Genomic DNA, 21,879 nt, shown 5'->3' on the forward strand with positions numbered 1-21,879 from the left:
TTCCGTCGCGGCCGGCACGGGGACGGCGACGGCGGCGGCGGCGGCGTGTGGGGCCGCCCGGCAGCAGCGGACGAGGACGCCTGGAATGCGGCCCCTCCGAGCTTCCAACCGCCCGTGCGCCGCGTCGACCCGCTCTCGCTGACGGCGGTGGAGGTGGAGGTGGACGGCGTGAAGAAGCTTGTTGGACAGCGCGTGCTCGTATCCGGGCTGGCGGACGACACGACGTGGCACATGCTGAAGGACCACCTGCGCCAAGCCGGCGACGTCACCTTCTGCCGCACCTTCAACAGCGGCCGTGGCATGGTGGAATTCGCAACGCCTGAGGAGGCTGCGCGGTGCATTACGGAGCTGCAGGCCTCCGAGTTAGAAGGGGGTACGCTCTACCTCCGCGAAGATCGCGAGGACACCGTGTTGATCAACACACGCCGCAAAATCCGTGAGGCTCGGGAGGCGCAGCTGCGGGCTCGGAAGGAGGAGGCCGAGAAGGCGCGACGTGCGAAAGCCGTGGAGCAAGGCGACGTCCCTGAGCCGTCGTCGTCGTCGACAGCGCAGCCGTGATGCGATAACGCTCTTTGCTCAGCTTGATTGGTGGACGACTGCTCGCGTAAAGGCGCTGACCAATATCGCCACGCTTTTTTGGAGTGCTCTTTTAGGAGCGTGTTTCCCATCTTCAGTGGAGCGGGCGACATTCGGGTCTCGGTGAGGTAAGAAGGGTCTTGTTAGTCATTTTTCGGCATTCCTCACCTCTTATGTGTTCACCATTTGTCTTTGTCAGTGTGTGGTGAGGGATGCTCTGGGGGATTTATGCGTTCACGGGTACGGCGAGCTTTTCGCAGCACAGATGATTTGCTGATTAACAACATGAAAAAACGTATGTTCCATTCCAACCTTGTGTTTAGTGCGCGAGGAGAGGTGTCTCAACGGCGGTAGAGGAAAGGAAGGATCCACCATCTTCGGGACAAAGGATGGTGCTTGCACACCGCCTTTTTTTTGTCTGTGCAACACGACGGCCTTTTTGGCGAGGTGACCTGGCCGCTTTTTGTGTTGCTGTTTCAAAGGTCCATCGTCGGTGGGGGTCAGGTCCTGCAATCGTTGCCTCGCCGATTGCACAAGCGCGCTGTCGTCGGTTGGCTGCTTCGCTTACCCGACGAGTATTTGTTACTTGATGTCTGCGGAGTGAATTGTGATGGGTGGAGAAGGTGGACAAACGCGCTGAACATGTTTCTCCCACATATTGAATCTTTTCTTTCACTCAATGCTTTTTGTTTAAATGGATGAAGCTGAAGGGACAAGCATTTGAAGAAAGCGACGTGCCGAGTGGCGAAGGTTGAGGGTTGCTGTGCAAAAGCATGTCAGCGAACGCCTAAATTCCACTTGCGCTTTCTTCTTTTCACCACATTCCCACCCACCCACGAAACCGCATGCGTGTAGCGCAGCGCGTTGAGTTTTCTCTCTCGAAGGGGAGAGTGGAAAAACTGATTCTGTGCCTCGGCTACGACGATGGCGCCCTTGTCTCTCGCACCCGCGGCGCCCTCGCCACGCGCGTGACACAGCATCTCTTACGGCATTGCCAACCAGGGCAGAGCGACGTGCACAACCCAGAGGTGACGCGCGCCAACGCACGCGATCGGCACGGCCGGCCGCGTCTCTTCTACGCGGCGCAGGAGAGGCAACGCCGACGCGGCAACCGCCACGGCCGTGGCGAGGCGTTGCGCACTCCGCAGACGTGGGACACGAGTCGCGTCGTTGACTTCATGGGTGTGTGGTGCGACCGTCTGTTGCTGGGCGATGACCGGCGGCCATCGCGGTGTGCGGTACTGGAGCCGCACGTGCCGCCGATGCTGTGGGGAGAGTCGATTGCACGGGTGGCGCAGTCGCACCGGTGTCTCTCGAGGGACGACATTTTAGTAGTGAAATCGGACGAGTCGCTGCCTTTTGGTGTAGTGCGGCTTCGATTCGAAGCACCCGCCTGCACCGCCGCCGCCGCAGCAACAACAGCAAGTGCAGTGCAGACGTCCTCCGCTTCGTTTTTGCGCGGCACAACTACCGTAAGTGAGGCGTTGAAGTTGTTTACCGCACCCCAGCGACCGCCTTCGTATCTTCAACTCGGCATAGGTGCTGATCACGGGACGCAATCTCTCTTCACCACCGAGGAGACGCACTTTGCTGACCACCTTCTCCTTCCCCTCTGCACCTTCACGGCAGCGCTGTGGACGGCAAGCCCGCACAAGGCAGCCGACTACGTTGCCGCGCTCACCGCCAGGCCGGAGACGCTCACCGAAGCGACGGCGAACCACCGGCTCTGGCGCACGATGCAGCACGCGATGTTGTCCACGCGAGACACGGCGCTGCTGCGCGCCTACTTCAGCGATGCAGCGCTGGATGCCCGTTTCAGCCCGGCGCAAACGCGTTACTTCGCCGAGACGCTGCTGCGGCGGTTGCGTGAGGAGGAGTTGCAGCGCTGAGTGCTGCACGCCACGACGCGTCCCTCCTCAGCCTCCCCCCCCCCCCCCCGGGGGTACGGGGCTGTCTTGGCCGCTGTTTTTCCTCCGTTTCTTTTTTTTTGCCACCACTAATCTTTTTGCTTTGTGCTGCTTTCCATGGGCGCTTCAACGACAGCGGATATGCGCTACCGCAGCGGTAGCTGAGATGCCGACAGAAAAAGGCGCAACACGCGCCTTCGTTTCCACTCCGGACCTTGGCCCCTATTAAAAAAAAGGGGGGGGGGCGACTTCCTTAACAGGTCGATGTTTTTCCTTGGGGAAGTTGGGGAGGGCGATTTCCCTCCCCCTCTCTCATTATGCTTTCACGGGCCGCATCTCCCTTCCTTGACTACCATCGCCGCAAACACAAATAACAGAGCTGCATTAGACGTTTTAGTGACTGTCTATTCACCCCTTTTATCAAGCACAATATAAGCCGCTTTCAAATCACTGCAAACCACCCGAGCAAACGAAGCTGCGATGGCTGCGCGAGCACTGAAGCTGTACGTGGGGGCGACGTGCCCCTTCTGCCACCGGGTGGAGATCGCGGCGCACGAGAAGAAGGTGGCGTACGAGCGCGTGGTGGTGGGCCTGCGGGAGGACATGCCGCAGTGGTACAAGGAGATCAACCCGCGCGAGACGGTGCCGACGCTGGAGGTGGGGGAGGCGAAGCGACTGGTGTTCGAGTCGACGCTGATTGCGCAGTACTTCGACAACATCGGGACGCCTGCGGGGTCGTTGATGGGCTCGTCGCCGCTGCAGCGCCACCGTATCGAGTTCTTCCTGAGCCAAATGGGCGACTTCATCGGCGCTGCGCACCAGCTGCTGGGCGATCCGCTGAGCGCGGAGAAGCGCAAGGCGGTGGCGGAGAACGCCGCTTACGTGGACGGGCTGCTGGCGGCGAACCAGACGACGGGCCCCTTCTACTTCGACGAGGAGTTCACGATGGCGGACGTGGCGCTGGTGCCGTTCCTGGTGCGGCTGAGGCCTGCGATGATGTACTACTCGGGCTACGACGTGTTCAACAAGGCGCCGCGCATGAAGGCGCTATGGGCTGCGGCGGCGCAGCGGCCATCAGTTCGCGAGACGACGCTGCCGTCAGATCAATGCGTGGAGAACTACCGCCACCTGGTGCCGGAGAGTGCGCCGATGATGGGCGCGAACGGCGGGTACGTGCTGTACGGGAACAAGGCATGCCCCTTCGTGGACCGCGCGCGGCTGGCGTGTGCGCTGCGGCGTTTCAAGCCGTACTACGTGGAGATCGCCCTGCACCCGCAGCCGGAGTGGTACAAGTTCATCAACCCTCGCGAGACGGTGCCTGCGCTGTTCACGCCGGAAGGCGAGGCGGTGCACGAGTCACAGCTGATTGCGAACTACGTGGACGGCATTGCGACGGAGGGTGCGGCGCTGCTGCCGCGCGGTGACGCGGACAAAGAGTACGAGGTGACGTTCTTCATTGACAACGCGAGCAACTTCGTGGGCGCCATGTACTACTTCACCAGCCACCCAGAGGACAAGGACACGAAGGCGGAGCTTCTGTGGGCTGCCGGTGAGCTGGAGAAGCAGCTGGCAAAGCACCCCTTTGGCGAAGGTCCGTTCTTTGGCGGCACACAGATGAACCTGGGTGATGTTTCCGTTCTGCCTTTTTTGGTGCGCTTGAAGGCCTACACGCCCGCGCTGACGGCAGGCTACAACTTGTTCAGCGAGTTCCCTCTCTTGTCTGGACTGCTGGAGGCTGGCATGGCGAGCGCGGAGGGCAAGGAGGTCTTTCTCCCACTGAACGAGTACCTGGAGGGGACATTGGCCCGTCGCAACCGCAAATGAAACGATCGCTGCTTGTTCCCGCCCGAGTCCTTCTTTCTCTGGGAGCCGGGTGTCTTCGACAAAGCGTTGCTGTCCTCTTGCATTTCAACGAGGAGGGCCACAGTCAAGCCGGTGCGTGGAAGCAATGATCTGTGTGGATTGCGCAAGAGACGAGATGACGCGAAAAGCGTATGTTTACCTTTTTTTTGTTTCTCCTTTCTTCTCGGCGCTTGTGTGCTGCAAGGGGACTCGCTTGTTGAAAGCAGCTCCTTCAACCCCTCAATATTTATCGTGCTATTACCACTTCTATTGTTATTACTACTTTTGACGTCTCGATCATTACTGTTTTCATGCTGTCGAATGCCGCCGCCGGCGTATTTTCCTTCGCTGACTTCGTCTTACCCGACGCGCGTCACTTTCGTTTTAAAGAGGGGACACGTGCCGGACGCGCCGTAAGGCGGCGTGCTCTCCGTCAAGTGGATTTCTATTCACCTTATTTACCCTATTCCTATTATTCGTGTGGCTTTTTGCAGGCTGTACGCTACCATCACGTGTGAGGCTTTCGTTGCGCTGTTTTCTGGATTCACCGACATGTCTCTCCCATTGCGCAGTCGACACAGCTGAGGCTTTGCTGCAAGGCAAAGCCGGCAAATAAAGCAAAGTACTGCAACTCACTCTAAGTTCCGTGTAAACTGTGCCGGAGTGCACCGGTTTTTCGACGGTGATGGTTGGAACACCGTCACTTCATGCTTCATCGCGTCATAATTGGATGAGAGAGCTCCGTGGTAATGCTCGCACGCATGAGCTTTTTTCCCCTTTTCGTGTCTGCTGTGCTTCCAACTGGGAGCACTCAAATAAACGGCAAAAATAGCTGTTTTTTTCCCTTCTTCCTGATTTGGGTGTCTGCGGTGACGCCGCAGGCAGAGGCGCGAACACAATTTTTTTCGCTTCTCTCTCTTTATCCTTTTGAATCGTCGGCTCTTCATCTGTGCAGCTGCGTGGCGGGCACCCTGTAGCACCGCAAACCTCTTCGATTCCCCTTTTCAACTTTAAATTCCTTCCCTCGTGAGGATGGTATGGCTGCGACGTTCTGCGGTGCTGCTGTCGATCTGTGGGGCGACACTCCTCCTGACGCTTTTCTGCGTGCCATTCAAGCGCAGCGCCAACCCATTTGGCGTGCGCTGTGGGCGCAATGCCTCGACCAACAGGAACGAGTGAAGCCGCTTTCAGGCGAAAGGAAAGAAGGACACGATCGCCCTCTCCAAGGTGGCCTGGCAAAGGCGGATGCAGCGGTGATTGTGGCAGGATTTGTGCTGAGTGTGACACGCTCTACCGTGACCGCGGCTGCCATCGCTGCCGAAGCAAACACCGTTGATTCCCCGTCAGAGACGAATGCGCACCCATTGCCATTGTCACGGGGGGCCAGGCGGTACCTTTGCGTCTCCCTCGGCTCCGGGTCTCGCTGCCTCGGCGTGCGTGACGCAGCATCCAACACTGCCGAAGAGGAGCTGCAGCGCGCCTTTGAGCTGCGCGACGGCCACGCGGAAGTGATGGCGCGTCGTGGTTTGCTTGCGTTTCTGATCGAGCTCGCCGAATGCGGTGTGCGAGCTTCAAATCAAGAAGAGGCCATTCACGTTCCCTTCTTGCAGAGGGTCATCGTGCCTGCTGAGACTTCGAACACGTCGACGTTAACAGCCAACAGGTGTGGGTGGGCGTTGCAGGACGATGTTGAGGTGCATCTCGTGTGTTCGCGGTGGATGTGTGGATCTTTGGCAGCGGTCGCGGGTGGCGCCGGTCGCAGCGGCCATCTTTTACTACGTGCCGGTTGCCGCTGCTGGGCAAACAAGTCGGCTGAACGAACAGCGGAGCAAGAGGAGGAAGTGCAAGGCCATGTGTGTGCCGGCGGACACGCCGCAGCGCCGTCTCCGATCCTTCACGTACAGAAGCATGTAGTCGCTGCTCACTGCTCCCCGCTGGACGACGCTGGGAAGTACGCCAAATGCGCGCGTGTTAAGCCTGGCCGAGGGCGGCCAAATCTGACGATGTCCTGCACGGACAAGGTGTGGCGGTGGAGCGTGCTGGGGCTGCAGGGCCGCCGACGAGCGACGTTGTTCCCGAAACCGATGCGCCTATCGTCGGTGCACGTACTCCGATCGCCCAACGCGCCGCCGGCGTCGATGGCCGAGAGTGTTGCAGGCGCCGCCGCGAGAGCGCGGGAGCTCTTCCAGTGGAGGACGCGGTCGTGGTGGCCGGCGCTGGATGCCGCGGAGCTCGCACGCGTCACGCCCACGTTCTCCTTCTTTTTCGCACCTTCACGCACCGGTGCGGCGGCTCCCTCGGTGTCTTCGTCCCCGCCTCTGGTGGGAAATGAGCGCGAGGACAGCAGCTACTCTCGCTCCCGGTGGCTGACGGTGCACCACCCACCCGCCGCTTCCTCCCCTACCCAACTGCGCAAACGAGAGCGAGAGGAAAGCGCGGGGGTAGACGGCGCGGGTAGGTGCGCGGCTCTGCGGTGCGATTGGCACGTAGAACACACCTCTGCTAGCCACAATTCTCTCGTGCTCAACACCAAGGCGGGGCTCCCGCAGGGTATGACCGCCCGCGCCCTCCAAAGACGCGGCGGTCTGCCAACAAAAAACTCAAATGCTGCTGCAGCGGAGACGGAGACGCGTGCGTCTGTGTCGGCAACGACAGAATCCATGTGGCGACACTGCCCCCTCTCACGGCCATGGATGGCGCACCACGTGGAGCGTGCCAGTGCGGCAGCCAACAGCGCCGCAGCGACGGCTTCGTGTACTCTTCCCTCTTCTTCCTCTTTTCTGGACTCCATGACGCTTCTGCCTATGGGACAGCTTGCCCACCAGCACCATGTGCGGCCAGAACAGGCGGGCAATGACAACACCTTGTTTCTGTGGACTACAACGGAAGGCAATGCAGAGGAGGAGACAGAGGCGGTCGAGAACACGCGGCGCTCCTGCATGTCAGATGTGGAGGACAGTGCGTCAGCCCTCTGAACTGGTGGAGAGGAAACGAAGGCCTGCCATCAACACCGTTTTCTTCTCTCCAACGGCACAAGTGGTGAAGCGTAAACTGTTGTTTCAGCTCATCGTGATTCTGTCACTTTAGGAAGCCAGCAAACGTCATCAACACTATCAAGATTTTACTAGAATCTTTCCAGCGGATGAATACAACCGCTCGCGGAGGGGCGCGCTTTTGAAAAGACCCACAATGATATTTGGGGTTTCCTTTTTTTTTTCTGAGAGGATCATCCTGTCAGCGATGCACCGTCTCCGAATCCCAAACCGAACCTTTGCTTTTTATCAATGAAAAGCAATAGCTGGCCAAAGTCGCTTCCATCGATGCGCACGCCGCGGGCGCCGTCTTTCTTGCATTCCCTAATTGCTTGTTGTCTTCCTCCCTCTTTCTCTCCCGTTTTCTTTTTCTTACATTCTCTTTTCCCGCACGTCTGGGCTTGGCTCACACCCCACCACGGATTAACCCCCCCCCCTCCCCCCATCTCAGTAGGTTAAACTAAACCGTAACTTTAATAAAGAACCATTTGATTCCAATCTCGTTCGCTATTCATACTTCACTTACTTTATTTCTTCCTTTGCACGCCGTGCTTCCCCTTTGCAGTGCAGCACATCATCATCATCTTTTTGTTTGTTTGATTGTCTTTTACGCATAACACCGTGCCCGCAGTCGCTACCCCCTTTTTTTTCATTTACCGTCACTTTGCTGAGGCGAAGAAGTCAAAAGCCTCTCTCACTCGTGGTGCACTTATACTACATCACAGACCAGGAAAAGCAGACGTTATTGCTGCCAGCTGTGCCATTAGAGCTTCTTTATCCACCCGCACGTTTCATATTCCTCTTCTGTTGTTACGCTTAAGTGTGCTAACCGCAGCATTTATATTTCTTTTTTTTTTGTTCCTATATCTTTCCTTTTTCCTTTCCCCGTTAGTGCGTGTGCATCACCACTGAGCTTAACTGGAATCCGACAGAATATATATTTTTACTCAGGGGGTGTTGAGACACACAAACAAGGTGAGCAACGCAGTGGAGCAGACGTAGAGACCATTTCAGCAGAGATCGGAGGAAAAGGTTGATCTGAGGAGGACGTGTCGGAAGTACGAAGTGCGCGAAAGGCACCGTTACAACTGATAAGCTGTACTCCTCGTGGCTGCGGTCGACACCAAGTGTTGTTTTAAAGAATCACCGCAGCAGGCCAAATTAACTGCTTCTTTTTATTTTTGAAGTCTGCACTCTGTGTTGAGCTGTTCTTGTTTTCACTTTGCCACCTTTGCATTCTTTTTTTCCCCTTTTTTTATTATCTTTTGTTCACTAAAAAGAAACCTTCCTTACCACTTTTGTTTTCATCATTTTCACTTCTCCTATCACTTTGTTTACCCACACACGCGCACACAATAAGTTACCTGGCATTCTATCTCTTTCGTGATTCATTCTTCTCTCTTGCCACTGTCGTTCTTTCCATCTTTCCATCTTTCTCTTTCTCGTCTCACCCTTCCACGCATATCATTCGTGTTTTCGTCGAAGACGGATCAAACCGTCCCCCCTTTTTCCTTAAAAAAAGAATACTATTGATCGCCTTACCCTCTGACGGAGGAAAAAATCGCAAAGACCGGCCATCGATTTCGATCTCTCCCGTGCTGCGTTTTGTCGTCTCTTCCGGCCCGTCTACCGTGAGGGAGTAAAGCAGACAGCCCATATTTTCCCTGTCGCCCCTGTTTTCCCTCTTTTTCGTTGTTTTAGCGGCTTTTCTCCCTCCGTTCTAATTGTTTCCGTCCACCGTGTGTTTATTGTGCCCTTGGCCTTTTCTTTTTTTTCTCTCTTCCCCGACCCACTCTAAGACTCTCTTAAGCTGAATAATACTTTTGCTTGTTTCTTCTTGGTTCTGTTCTTAGGGATCTTAATCAAAAGAACACGTCTTAGTTGCGTAAGCAAGGTGTTCGCCGTCTTGTTCGTGTTTGCACGCAAACAAAACCGCTGCTCCCTCACAGCAACGTCGGTGGCAGTCAAGGTGGCGTACCCACAAACTAATCTTTTGTCTCGTCGCAGGTTTTATTATTATTATTATTGTTCTACTTACTTGCCTCTGGCAGCTCAGACAGGGAAGCGCGGATACATACGTGTCTTCACTCGTGCACCTACACGTAAACCGACTCTGCCCAGGTGCTTGTCGACGTACGAGCTCTTGCGCGTAAGTGCTTCGGAGACACTGAGCGGCGCACCGCTTCTGCTACTCGCACGCCTTCCCGAAAACACATTCACACGTCAACGTCACCGGGCTACCTAACGGCACCTTTTTTATACTACTTGTCGTCTTTGAGGAAGCAAGTCGTGGAAGTGAGAGCGGAAGACAACGCATTCCAGGGCAGACGCACCGCTTTTTTGTGTGCGTGTTGCAGTCTCTGGCGCACAAAGAACATTGCCAAAGGAGAGAAGTTAATCAAAGTAGAAGAAACACGTTCGGTGCGTCAGGGTAGTCCTTTCTTTTCTTTGGACTTCTCGCGTTTCTAATGAGTCAGCCAAACAACGGAAACGAAGGCGGTTCACAACATTCCACTTTTGCTGGCTTTCCCTCCATCATGGGCGACGTTCCTCCAAATGCCAGCGCGGCTGGATTGAAGGGCAACGCCCTCAACTCGAGCTACATGAACTACAGCGGCAACACAAACAGAATCACGGACATGCAGAGTATCTCGTACAGTCGCGACCTCACCCAGGCCAGTTCCATGCGGAACAGCACCAGTGCCTTGCGGATTACCTCTCCAGGCTGCTTTGACGGTGGGATGTTCACACACGTTCCAGCGCCCCCCACCGCGATGTTGCGCCGCACGATCGACTCCATCGACCAACTCGCCGCCTCGGGGGTTCAACGCTTCGACAACAGCCTCAGCTTCTCGGCGAGTGCGTCGTACGTGCCCGTAGGGACGCAGCAGTGGGGATGCGTGCCGCCTCCGTCGTCTGGACCGGAAGGCACGCAGAGCGCCGCCCCTTGCGTCTACACCAAAATCCCTCCGAACGGGGTGTTAGTGCGCATGATGGACCCGGCAGGGAATGCTGTATGGCACATCCAATCAGATGGCAACACCATTCCCCCGCCACCACCGCCACCGCTGCCTCACCAGCCGCAACAGCGGCCGCAATTGCAGTCACAGCAGCAACCGGCCGTCGCCATCGCTTCTCCGACGCAGACGTCGGTGCGTGAAAGCCCCGGCTCCTCCTTCGTCCCGGCGCCGGCGACAGCCGCCACGACGGTGGCCCCACCGCCTTTTAAGGTGTCGCCACTCGCGTGGAACCTGCAGGCGCCACTCGGCGTCGCGGGGGGTGCGGGGGACGCCTCGCCCGACACCCAACCCAGCCGGAGCACGACCTCTCCTCGCACCGAAGGCGATGCGGACGACTACGAATACGAGCCCTACAATTCCAACACTCTCGCCAACCGCCGCGTCGGCTCCCTTGACCGGGTGCGCTGTAAGGTGCACGGAAAGGAGCGCTCGGCGCAGAACATGGTCATGGTGCGCAGCAAAGCCACCAACGAGATACACTGGCGCTGCAAGCGGTCGAGTCAGTGCAAAGTGCGTACGATCGATTGCGATGACGCCGCGCTCAACAGCAACGAGAACGCGCTGCGCAACAACGGCGCGGAGTCTCTGATGTCGCCCACGCCTGACCAGGTGCCCGCCGTCTCGCTGAACCAGTTCTTCCCCAACGCAAGTGTGCCATGGAGTCGCCGACCCCCGGCGCCGCCGCAGTACTCACTTGTGTCGCCCAACAACGGTGCGCTTCCAATGAATGCCAGCTTCCAGTCCATGTCCCAGTCAGTGCACGCGTACACGCCAGACTACGTGCCATCAGCAGCTCAAGTGGTGACGCTGCCCTCCGCTTTTTCGCAGAACCATCCGCCGTACGCGGCAAACACTATTTACTATCCAGTGTATGCCCAGGAGAACGCCCAGCAACCACCGCCGCCGCCGCCGCCTCAGCCACCGCAGCAGCAAAGTGGGTTTGTGACGGTTAACGGAGTACCGTATCGCCTCGTTCATGTAGAGGCTCCTTCGACACACATGCGCTAGCGAGATTGGACGTGAAACGGCAGCGTGTGAACTCACGGGAAAAAGCCGGGCGTTTGGTCCTTCTTCTTTTTGCTTCCTCCCTTCTTTTCTCTTTGCAAAACATGATTAAAAGGGAAAATAAGGAACGGCAAAAAAAGAAACCTGCTTATTTGACGTTGTACAGGCAAGGTTTATCGTGTGAAAAATGCAGTGCTGTATGGAGTTCTGATCACCGCAGTAGTTTGGATCGTTCTACTTAACCTCGTATCTTTCTTTTTGTTTTTCAAGTTAGCTCTCTCTCTCCCTCCCTTTTTTTTTGGCTAATTCTTCTAACCTCTACCGTTTGAGTTCTGCGTGGAAATAGCTCTTCTCTTTTGTATAATTTTTCCCGGTCATCGTTTCTGGCAATGTGTGTCGAGCATGCAAGCTTACTGAAAAGAGTAACGAAAGTTTCCTTTTCTTTTACCTCTTTAGTTCCGCCGATGCATACCATTTTCGATAGAAAGACGCCTCTTTTTATTTTTCTCTTTCAAACTTCCGAATTTCTTCGTCTTTGTTTACCTCAATATTGCTCTCAGCGAGTTTGCCGTACAAAGTTGTGTTTTCCGTTGCGAAGTTGCTCTCCAGCTTTCGTGACCGAATTGCTCGGTTTCTATTTCTTTTACTTCTTTTTCCCAAGAACAAAGAACTATATAACTTTCTTGTTTCTTCGCTATCATTTTTTTTTTCTTGACTTCACTCATCTACTTCGCTTTTTCCTTTTTTTTTGGCTTTGATGACATACACCATCGTCTCTTCCCTTCTCTTTCGCGCATTTGTGCATGCGTTGGAGAGCTCTGTTTCTTCTTCTGTGTGTACTCCGTCAAAATTTATCGCCTACTTTTTCGTTTTGTCGTCTTCCTTTTTCTTCTTTGGGCGGTTTCGTTTCCGTTCCCGAATGAAAAGAAAAATCTTTTCCCCCTCCTCCTTCGTGCAGTGTTCTTTCCTTTTGTTTTCGCCTTTCTTTCTCCCGCAAATAAGCCGAGCGTACAGGGCTGAAAGCTTTGCTTCGGTAGAGGAAGGAGAGCAGCACGTGCAGAAGAGACGCACTCCATACCACGTCGCTGCTCCGCCCCTCGTTCTTTTTTCCCCCTTTTCTTCTTTTCAAGATTCCTTTCCATTCGTTCTCGATCTACACCTCCCCCCTTTGTCGTCTTCTGCGTTCCTCTTTCCTCTCTCCTCTCTCCTCTTTCCTTTCTCCTCTCTCCCTTCTTCTTTGTCTCGTGCATCCAAGCCTTCCCGCGAATGTTAAAAGCTCTCAAAAATGGTTTTTCTTTCCCCGTTGGGACGATACGGCAACTGCGTGCCGAAGCAGCAATCACCTGTAACGCGTCTTCTTCTGTGAAGTGTCATCCTTTGGATTACTGGTTTGGACTGTCCTTGCTCTTCGTTTTTCTATTCGTGTTTCAGCAGCTATACAGTATGTTTTCTACCCCTTTTTCTTCCCCTCTCTTCGTGTATATTTTATAAAAGAAAAGAACTCTTGCGAAGTTGTAAGAGACCATTTTCTTGTGTTTTCTCTTACGCACACACGCACTCCCTTTTGGGTGTCTTCTCCGCGAAGCAGCTTGCCGTGTCTCGGACAATAGTGATGAATTCTGTGAGGTTGCGGTAGACACAGGCTGCTATTTTTCCCCTTTTGCGAGACTCATGTGCGTGTGCGTGTACGTGCGTGTGTGTGTGTATGTGTGAGTGATGGAAAGGCACAACACGGTTTTAACCGGGTCATAACGAAAGCTTGATCGTAGTTCTCGCAAATCAGTGGAGTGAATAATTTTATTTCCTTTATATCTTTTGTTTTCCTCTTCTCATTTTGTTTCTTTGGACTACACCAGAAAAGGAAAGCTTCTGTCATTCGCCATTCACATGCGCTGTCGAGACGCTTGCTGCTGCTTTGTGTGTTCTGTGCTTACGTCCTTTGCTCCCTGGCGGAAGAGAAAGGCAGCGTGTGGAAGTGACAGTATGGTCGCTCGGAAAGGCACTGGGCAACAGAAAAATAAGAAAAAAAAAGCCGTTGGTTTCCTGATAACGTTCATTAATCTATATGTATGCCTTTTCATTCTCGTAATTCGTGTGGTGCGTTCCTAAGTTTTCTTCGCTGACTCCGCTTTTACGCTACACAAAAGCCGAGACGAGAAATTTAATTTTGTTCGGCGTCTTTTTCTTCTCAGTTTATTTTGAGTTCTTTTTCATCCACCGATAATTGCGCAGCGTTGAAGTGCCCGCATACGGGAACGATAAATCTCTCTGTTTGAAATATATATATTTCTAGCTCAACTGCGTTCTCACGTCATCGAAAGTTGTAGAGTACGAAGCACACTTTATATATATATATATATATCCTGTAGAAGGTTTGAAGCGAGCGAGGCAGACAAGAAGAAAGAGGTTGAGACCGACACGTCTGGAAGTGGTCGTGTGATGTTCTGCTTTTTATAATCCGTTTTCGTTTGTCATGCTTTGTGTTTTGCCTTCTTTTCTCTTTCCTGTTCTCTTTTCTCTTCTCTTTTCTTTTTAGTTATTATCAGAAAAAAAGGGAATCATGCGCTGAGCACGATCTTAAGTAGCGCATTAGGCTCGACTACGCTGTGCACCCCAAATTGTTTGAATGGAGGGGGGGGGGGGGGAGGTGCCTCTTGTTGGTGTTTCATGCAGTGCTCGAAATTTATATGGCACACTAATTCAACGTGGAGATCACTCCTGGTAGAGCTGTGGACGATGCTAGCAGCAAGGCGGCGACGGGTTACTCTTCCACACGCTGATTCTTTTTTATTCCTGTTTTCCCTGTTCCTGTCTTCCTGTGGGTACACCGCACGTGTGACTTTTATTTCCGTCTTCTATCTTTTTTTTTTTGTTTCTCGCTAGCGAATTCGAGTGTTCTCTTGTGTTGTACCATCTTTGTTGTGACGATGGTGTCAGCTTACGCTTTTAATCTATAAAACAACAACAACAACAAATGTTTCCTCTTGCTGATTTGAGTCTGATTGTGTCCTCGCCTTTCTTTTTTCTCCCCCCTGTGGTTGTTGTTGAAGTGTCTTTATTTTAGCCGCACAACGATGTACTTTACGGTAGAAGCGTTTTTCTTTTTTCAAATATTCGTGTTTTTTTTTCTTCTATTTCTTCTGTTCTTGGCGTTCACATCCACACACCTTCAACGTTGCGCACTATTCTGTTCTTTCTTTCTTTCTCTTTGAAACGTTATTCGTGCTGCGAGGTGACCGAAAACCAAACCCCCTCTCGTGTTTTCCCTCTTTGAGTGCTCTCCTCTGTTTACCCTCCCTCGACTCTCATTTTACAAGTCTCGCTTTTTCTTTTCTTTTCTTTCAGATGCTTTTCTTTGCTCTGTTTATGCGCACGCAGAGATGAGTGCAGGCTATTTTTTGTATTTTTTTCGCGGTCCACAACTTGCTCTCATGACTTGCAGAAAGTCTTTCTAACTCGCTTATTCCCTCCCTTCCCTTTCTCCCACCTCCAGTGCTTTTATGTTGTTGTCTCTTTCTCTCTTTCTTATTATTTCTATCCTACGCTGTCAAAGAATATCATCAAACATGATTGGCGGTTTTAAATCGTTGTTCTCCGTTTCTCTCCTGTTTGGCGCTCTTCTCGAAGCCGCTAACAAAGAAGAAGTAAAGAGTCATGCATTCCTTCAAAAGGTTGACACATCACTGCAAATATATAATTATCTTTACTGCATGCAACTTTTCTTTTCCCATTTAGCGCGCAGACGCCATCGCATCGAAGTCGAAACCTTGTTTTTTCCTCCTTTGTTTTCCTCTTGCTATTAACGATGTATCGGCTGGTTTCTCGCTGCAGGTGACGGATTGTAATTCAATGTATATCTTTTTCCTTCGCTATTCAAAAAAAATAAACGTAACCGTAAACATAAAACGCTTGTTGTTTGCCTTGCATGCTTTTCTTTTTGTATTCATCATAAAAGCGCTCCCTTTTCTCCTTCCTTCTTTTTCCCCCAAAAAGTGAAATCACCCTCTTGCTTTCGGTATCGACACCAATTAATAAGGAAGAAGGACCGAGAAGATGCATTTGCAAATCCACCTCTATGAAGGTCGTCCAAACAGCTTCACAGCTTTCTTTTCTGTTTCTACTTATCACGTAATGTACTCTTGCTTTCTTTCCTCCGCCATTACCACCGTCGCGCAAACTTATCAACGATGACGGTTCAGTCTAATCGCTTTCCCATTTTTTGTTTCCAATTGGTGCTTTCGTTGTTTTCCTCCGTTCGATGAGCCGTTATGATTTTCTTCTGCGTTTTCTTAGTGCGAGCTTGCGTTCTCAAAAAAAGAAAAAGAAAAAGTTTTTTTTGAATCTAGGCAGTTTTATATCTACTTTTATTCGCATAAGCTGCGCTTTTGCTCTTTTCACGAGTCTCCTTTCCACGTACCAAGGAGTACCGCTGCGAAGGCTCGTGTATTCTGATCTTTCCTTCTCTTCTATATAATGAAACGAAAACGCAAGCGCGAATGCGGAGTGCTCCGTCTCTTGCTGCACTGTTCTCTCGTGATGCCCTGCCCACCATACATTTTTTTTCCCTCCAAAAAACGTATATGCGCACAGGCAGCTATTTCAAACCGCTACCCAACGGTAACGGAGGCAATGGCAGAAGTGGCCACTCGCGCAAAAGCGAATCTTTGTTTTTGTGAAAGCTTTTTTCTGTTTCGAAACGGTGCTCTGTCGTGGAGTTTTCCGCAAAAAAATTATATAATGAAGTTTTGTTGTCTGCACTTTATATACGTTTGTTTTACTGCTTTCTTCTTCAGTTGTTACTTGACTGTTTTCAATTCAGCGTTTTGTATTCGATCGGCCACGGTATTTTTGTTCTCTTTCCTTACTTGTCAAAAAAATGTGATCGATGCAACCCGGCACTTCAAAATCAGCGGCTTCAGAACTTTTTCTGTTCTTCCACCTTTATTTGTCTCCGTAGTGTGCGCCACGATTGAGTGAGTGAGTGAGAGAGAAACCTTTGTGCTATTTTTGTAGAAGACGACGATAACAAGGTAACCCCGCGAAGAGCAGAATTAGAGTTGTAAAGAGCAATCCTGTTTTACCGTGTTGTCTAGCTACATGACCAGTGGCGACAACTACTGAAAGGGAGTCAAGCCGCTTTATTTCGCAAACTCCCCTCCGCTCCCGTTTCTTCTCTTTTATTATCATTATTATCACTACTATTATATGTTTTCCTGTTCTTTTCTCCGTTTTACTGACTGCACTGTGGAGCTCTTAAGCCTCCGTAAGTGCTCTGTCCGTCCTGTATGTGGCACACGTTTCGCCTCCGCGGCATCGCGTCGTTCTCTTCTCGCTCATCTCATTTCGCTTCACCTGGCGTATTTCTTTTTTTTATATACCTTTTGACCTTTTCTCCCACCTCTTGCTTTTCTCCGATTGAGTGCCTCATTTCAATTCCGTCCTTGTTTTCCATACGAGTCACCTTTCTCTTTTTCGTCGGGCCAGCCTTTACGGCGAGCTTCTACGCTGTGGTGCCGTGCGAGCCCCTCTTCGTTTCGTGGCGTTGTCGTGGGAGGCGTTTGATGTTGGAGCGGCAAAGCTTCCTCCTTGCCGCAAAAAATAAAATATAATCCGTCTTCATCTTCTCCTCTTCATGGCAAGAAAGCTACTGCACAACGGAAAAATCGTTATTCCAAAAAAGAAAAAGAACAGTAACAACCACCACAACGAAGCTGACGGTCACCGAAATAATTTACGGAGGCCCCGAGTGCGCTGTCACAGCCGTGCGGCAGCCGAGGGCACGTGAGGGCGTATTCGAACCGCTCCGCTCTTCGACGAAAAGCCGAGTCTGGGCGGGGTTGAATCACGAGAAGCAGAGAGGCTCATGCAAAGAGCCGTGCCTGTATGTGCGCATTCACGAAGCATTGTTCGTCCCGCTCCGGCGACACCTTTTCTCTTTTCTGGCGTGCCACGCGCGTGAATCGCTCTTGGGAGCAAATCCACCCCTCTCGCTGCGCTTCTTTCACTTTTTCATTTCCTCGGCCAACTCCACCGACGCGCTTCTCTCTCTCGCGGCTCACCATCCTCCTTTCCACGCATCTTCGATCTAATTCACCTGTATCTTTCGTGCGCTCTGAATCGCTGCGACGCACTCCCCCAACCAGCCGTTGCTTCAACCTCCGTCGTGAACTGAAAGGCAGAGAGAGGATTCGTTGGATTGCGGTTCAGCTGCTTAGCAAAAGAAAAGAAAATCATATTTCATGGCCACACTCGATACGCACCCACCACATATACACAAGCACAAGAGAAGCGTCAGGGCGCGCACACACCAGCAACGACTGCGTGGTCGACAAAGCGCCGCGTATTGGTTTATTCTCTGCCGCGAGCTGAGTAGCGGAGAGGCGTAGCGCCTGCGCAGGAAGAAGAGACCGAAAGTGTTGGAGCGATAGCAGCATCCGGAAGATTCAAAAGGAACGTGGCGCTGCATGCGGAGCTTGTGCCGCTTCGTTGTACTCAAGAAAAGGGAGACGCCCACGGTACGCGCAAGCAACACCGATAGGTGGGAAAGGGAAAGGAGGTGCTGGAGACACTTTTGAGGAGCCGGGGCCTCTTTCACATTTTTGAAACTATTGGCTTTCGATCCTACCTGTGGTATTTACATTTCTGCCTGTGTATATGAAGTAGAATAGTAACGGCATTCCTCCGCCACACACACCCATACACAACTCATACAGACCGACACATAGCCCACTTGGCGTGGGAAGGAGGGTTCGAGTCGGAGCAGCTCAAAAAGAAGAAGCTCGATACCCCTTTTTCTGTTCTCACGGTAATTGAACTCGCACGTTTTCCCGATTTCGTCGCGCTGTCGTCGCTAGGCTAGATGGTCTGTTGTGGGCCGGAGCGTAGCTGGAGCGACATCGTGGTGGTCACCGCCCTCCTCGTCACTACGGCCTACTCCGCCCACAGCTTTTACACCTATTTGTTTCCCGACACCTTGTCGGCGCTCGCGGCGGCGCTGTTGCATCCTTTTGCCTATCTGAGTCCCGATGAGCTTGCGAACGGTGGCGGCAAGCGCAGTCGTTGGTCGCGCCTCTCGCCCGTCAGCGTGTCGACGCTGTCGGAGGTGCACATGTGGGGGTGGGTGCTCTTCTCAACCTCCTGGCTTTTGCTGGCGATGGCGACCTGGGCTTACGTGGTGGCGCTTCTGACGCCGCCTGGACGGGTGCCTGCGGTGTTCCGCCAGCGGGCCACGAAGAGCGCGACGCTGGCGCTAAGCACCTTCTACGAGCCCCTGGCTTACTCGGACTCTCCCGCGGACCTCTACCCGCCTTCCACAACAGCGTTCAACGCCCAGCAGCACGGCCGGTTGCGCACCTTTGGCGCGAAGAAGGCAGCCGCAGAGGAGGATCAAGCGAGTGCGACTGCTGTTGCGGTTGCTGACACGCCGCCAGCCGCTGAGTCAACCGACGCCGTGGTGGCTGTTGCACCGTTGTCGTCGCCGCCGCGCCCCAACGAGCAGTTTTTCTTTAACCCGCAGGCGAACAGCTACACGAGCGTGCAGAACAGCTATCTTCATTTCTGTCCCATGTGCGCCACCTACAAACCACCCCGCGCCCATCACTGCAGTCGGTGCAACTTCTGTGTTCTCAAGTACGACCACCACTGCCCGTGGCTGGGCCAGTGCGTGGGCTTCTTCAACTACAAAAGCTATCTGTTGGTGTTGCTGTACACGTGGTTGCTGACGACGTGGGTGCTAACGCTGCTCTTTGTGGCGCTCTTTGTCTGCTGGTACGACTGGAGAAACACACGGCAGCTGCCAGACGGTGCGGCGACGTATGCCTCCTCCACCCAAACGCGCACAGGGCTCGGCGTGGGGGCGACGATCGCGGAGGAGCTCAACGTGGGCCTTCCCTCTTCCGGCGTCGTTGTGTGCATCGCACAGTGTATGCTGTTCTTTGCCATGACCACTTATTTGTTGGTGCGGCATTTCACGTATGCACGGCACAACATCACGACTATTGATATGGTGATCTTCGAAAACGAGCGTCGCCTTGCGCAGTACGGCTCCTCCGACGACTCGAACGAGGAGGGCGCGGGCGGCGCTGCTTCTTCTTCGCCCTACCACGCACGCTCGATGAAGGCGTTCATGAAGAAGAACATCTACGACCTCGGGGTAGGGCGTAATCTTTTGCAAGTCTTCGGCGATGCGAAGCGCAGCAGCCCCGGCGAGTACGCGACGGGCAATCCACTGCCGCGTCATCTCTATACCGAGTTGATGGAGGGCGATGCGCCGGCGCACCGCCGATTTGTCGTGCGGTGGTTCTTTCGCCTGCTGCCCTTCCGCGCCTACCCCTCGCAGCGAGAGTGGGCGCCCGTGAGCATGATGAAGCGGTCCGCGAGCAGCTCCATTCACATGGCCGCCAACCGTCAACCCAACTACGGCACCACGCGGGGGAAGGGAGAGGGGGCAGGCAACGGACCGGGGAAGACGGGAGACAGCTTGTTGCTGGCAGAGCTGGGGGTGGAGGAGGAGCAACTGTTGGGACTGCGCTTCCCTACCAAGATGTCCATGGGCATTGAAACTATGCCGGTTTAAGGGTTAGCCGTGGACGCCTGCTGGCGCTGCCGATGGCGGCGACGTGAGCACGTGGTCGTCGATGGCGGAAGAGGGTGGAGCAGCGGGCGGGTGAAGGGTTCGTGGGAAAGGAGAAAGAGAAGGGCACCGTCTTCGCCGACAACACCGAAACGGACGCACCCGAACGCTGAAGTTTCGCTCTCTTCCGTTCTGCCTTTCTTTCGTTCTCTCCCCCCTCCGTCGTTCTCCGCTGCTCCAACGGCGCCCAAGAGAGAGAGAGAGAGAGAGAGAAGAAAGAGTTTTATGCTGTACTAACTGTGTTGCTCTTTGGTCTCATCATCAGCTCTTTTCGTCTTCTTTCTTTCGCTGAACTTTACTTCTCAAGCACGCAAAAAACACGCTCGTCATCGTTTTGCTTCTCCCCGTGACGATGCTTTCGTTTTTGTTCTTGTTGCTGTTTCTGCCACTTCGTTCCTCTCTCGCTGCTCTTTTCTTAAATACATATTTCTCCGCTGGTGTGATACATGCAAGGAGGAAGCGTAGCATAGAATGCGTCACGAGTTGGAGGAGGCGGTAGTGGGCGTTTGTTTATATCAATTAAGGATGATACATATATATGCATTTGTGTGTTTATCTGTGTTGCACCCACGTAGCTGCGCTACACTTTTCAAAGTGAAAACGGAAGAAAAACGCGACATGCGCGAGCGGAAGCCGCCAGCAGCGGCGGCTCGCTTTCGGCACGTGTGCCCGTGTCGCTCTTCTTCTCCCTGCTGTGTCTCCTATGTTGCGGAGATGCCAAGCGGTGCTTTTCTGCGGATGCCTGCGTGGGCTGACAAGTGCGTCGCTCCTTTTTGTTTTCTCTGTTGTTGCTTTGTCGGCGCTGCAGATGAAGAGCCAGGGGACGACGTGGAGGCGCAACGTCATGCGCCGCGGCTCCTCGTGTCGGGGTGCGCTTACAGCAGCGATTTGCGATGCCTTTTTATTATTATTCCCTCTTGTCATCAACGAAATTTTCTGTTTTCTCGTGTTACCGGCTTTGCTTCTTTCTCCGCCTTTGTCTTTTCCCCAACCCGCGTGACTACGCGGGTAGGTCGAGGCGTAACTTCGACTGATTGAAACCGCTTAGGTGCGTGTTGAAAGATATATTACACATATTTTGTTTTGTTTCCTCTTTCTCAAGGGAATGCTTTGCTGGTCGGTGCGACGCCTTGCCGCGGGCCCCTTTGCACTCAGTCGGCCGCTACTCAGCGATGAGGATCGATACACGCAGTTCTCCGACATTCTCGCGAAGGCGCGCACGTCGTCCCCGCCGCAGAGCTCCACGCCGGAGTTCTTCAACGGTCGCTTCCAACCGGGAAGCGGCTTCATGGAGCCGCACGGCATCGCAGCGATGCAAAGCACCCTACGTGCGAACATGACGCCGGAGATGCGGGACAGCATGGCATCGATGCTGCAGTCGGCCCTGCAGAGCGGCGACGGCATGCCGGGGGGATCGATGGGCATGATGGCCTTCGGCGTCGGCGAGAACGAGAAAGGTAAGAAGGTGGCACGAGCCGCAAAGCTGTCGTACGACTTGAAGACAGGAAAAGTGAACAAAGATTTTATGGAGGAGCAGCTGGAGCCGGATGACGTGAGTCTGCCGAAGGAGACGGTGGAGAGCTACGACACGGAGGGGGCAACGGAGGTTGAGTTTGTTGAGAGTGAGAAGAAGGAGGAGAGCGCGAGGCCCGCCGCAGCACCCATTGCGGAAGCCGAGATTGAAGTGGAGATTGTCGATAAAAAACGCCCTTGAGGAGGAATGAGGCGTTGCTGCTTCTCCTTTTCATTTTGGTTTGCTTTATACTGCTGCGCCCGTTGCAGGAACAAACGGAGACGTATGTACCGCTGCCTACGCCGTTGGGTATTTCTGTTGCTTCACGGCATCGTCTTTGTCTTCGTTTCTC

At 53.4% G+C, this 21,879-nt stretch overlaps 8 protein-coding genes across 12 annotated transcripts in view; all 8 read left to right on the forward strand.

The window, feature by feature from the left end:
* ABB37_07637 (putative mitochondrial RNA binding protein rggm) overlaps window positions 1-558 on the forward strand; it is a gene marked incomplete at its 3' end in the record, with an annotated part of 1,275 nt that extends 717 nt beyond the window's left edge. For all 3 annotated transcript variants that reach the window (XM_015806351.1, XM_015806352.1, XM_015806353.1), the window contains exon 1: window positions 1-558. This exon is cut by the window's left edge. In XM_015806351.1, the coding sequence (XP_015655273.1) occupies window positions 232-558 (327 nt within the window). In that variant the 5' untranslated portion in view covers window positions 1-231.
* A 720-nt stretch (window positions 559-1,278) lies between these two features.
* Window positions 1,279-2,465, forward strand: ABB37_07638 (hypothetical protein; the record flags this gene model as incomplete). The annotated part of the gene is made up of 1 exon (XM_015806354.1): window positions 1,279-2,465. Exon 1 carries the CDS (start codon window positions 1,422-1,424, stop codon window positions 2,463-2,465), a length of 1,044 nt encoding a protein of 347 aa, XP_015655276.1. The 5' UTR covers window positions 1,279-1,421.
* A 393-nt stretch (window positions 2,466-2,858) lies between these two features.
* On the forward strand, window positions 2,859-4,307 carry ABB37_07639 (Thiol-dependent reductase 1; the record flags this gene model as incomplete). The annotated part of the gene is made up of 1 exon (XM_015806355.1): window positions 2,859-4,307. The coding sequence occupies exon 1, from the start codon at window positions 2,964-2,966 to the stop codon at window positions 4,305-4,307; it is 1,344 nt and encodes a 447-aa protein (XP_015655277.1). The 5' UTR covers window positions 2,859-2,963.
* A 971-nt stretch (window positions 4,308-5,278) lies between these two features.
* ABB37_07640 (adenosine deaminase-like protein) lies at window positions 5,279-7,300 on the forward strand (the record flags this gene model as incomplete). Its single annotated transcript, XM_015806356.1, has 1 exon — window positions 5,279-7,300. The coding sequence occupies exon 1, from the start codon at window positions 5,363-5,365 to the stop codon at window positions 7,298-7,300; it is 1,938 nt and encodes a 645-aa protein (XP_015655278.1). The 5' UTR covers window positions 5,279-5,362.
* Window positions 7,301-7,806: 506 nt separating this feature from the next.
* On the forward strand, window positions 7,807-11,385 carry ABB37_07641 (hypothetical protein; the record flags this gene model as incomplete). 2 transcript variants are annotated; one of them, XM_015806357.1, is made up of 1 exon in its annotated part: window positions 7,807-11,385. In XM_015806357.1, the coding sequence occupies exon 1, from the start codon at window positions 9,826-9,828 to the stop codon at window positions 11,383-11,385; it is 1,560 nt and encodes a 519-aa protein (XP_015655279.1). In that variant the 5' UTR covers window positions 7,807-9,825. The 2 variants fall into 2 exon arrangements, with proteins under 2 accessions (XP_015655279.1, XP_015655280.1); XM_015806358.1 differs by having other exon boundaries at window positions 7,810-11,385.
* A 4,470-nt stretch (window positions 11,386-15,855) lies between these two features.
* Window positions 15,856-16,359, forward strand: ABB37_07642 (hypothetical protein; the record flags this gene model as incomplete). Its single annotated transcript, XM_015806359.1, has 1 exon — window positions 15,856-16,359. One exon carries the CDS (start codon window positions 15,856-15,858, stop codon window positions 16,357-16,359), a length of 504 nt encoding a protein of 167 aa, XP_015655281.1.
* A 1,075-nt stretch (window positions 16,360-17,434) lies between these two features.
* Window positions 17,435-19,957, forward strand: ABB37_07643 (putative palmitoyl acyltransferase 2; the record flags this gene model as incomplete). 2 transcript variants are annotated; one of them, XM_015806360.1, is made up of 1 exon in its annotated part: window positions 17,435-19,957. In XM_015806360.1, exon 1 carries the CDS (start codon window positions 18,242-18,244, stop codon window positions 19,955-19,957), a length of 1,716 nt encoding a protein of 571 aa, XP_015655282.1. In that variant the 5' UTR covers window positions 17,435-18,241. The 2 variants fall into 2 exon arrangements, with proteins under 2 accessions (XP_015655282.1, XP_015655283.1); XM_015806361.1 differs by having other exon boundaries at window positions 17,524-19,957.
* A 1,067-nt stretch (window positions 19,958-21,024) lies between these two features.
* On the forward strand, window positions 21,025-21,728 carry ABB37_07644 (putative mitochondrial hypothetical protein; the record flags this gene model as incomplete). The annotated part of the gene is made up of 1 exon (XM_015806362.1): window positions 21,025-21,728. Exon 1 carries the CDS (start codon window positions 21,120-21,122, stop codon window positions 21,726-21,728), a length of 609 nt encoding a protein of 202 aa, XP_015655284.1. The 5' UTR covers window positions 21,025-21,119.
* Between the last annotated feature and the right edge of the window lie 151 nt (window positions 21,729-21,879).

Source organism: Leptomonas pyrrhocoris (assembly GCF_001293395.1).
Source record: "Leptomonas pyrrhocoris isolate H10 chromosome Unknown, whole genome shotgun sequence".
NCBI lineage: Eukaryota > Euglenozoa > Kinetoplastea > Trypanosomatida > Trypanosomatidae > Leptomonas > Leptomonas pyrrhocoris.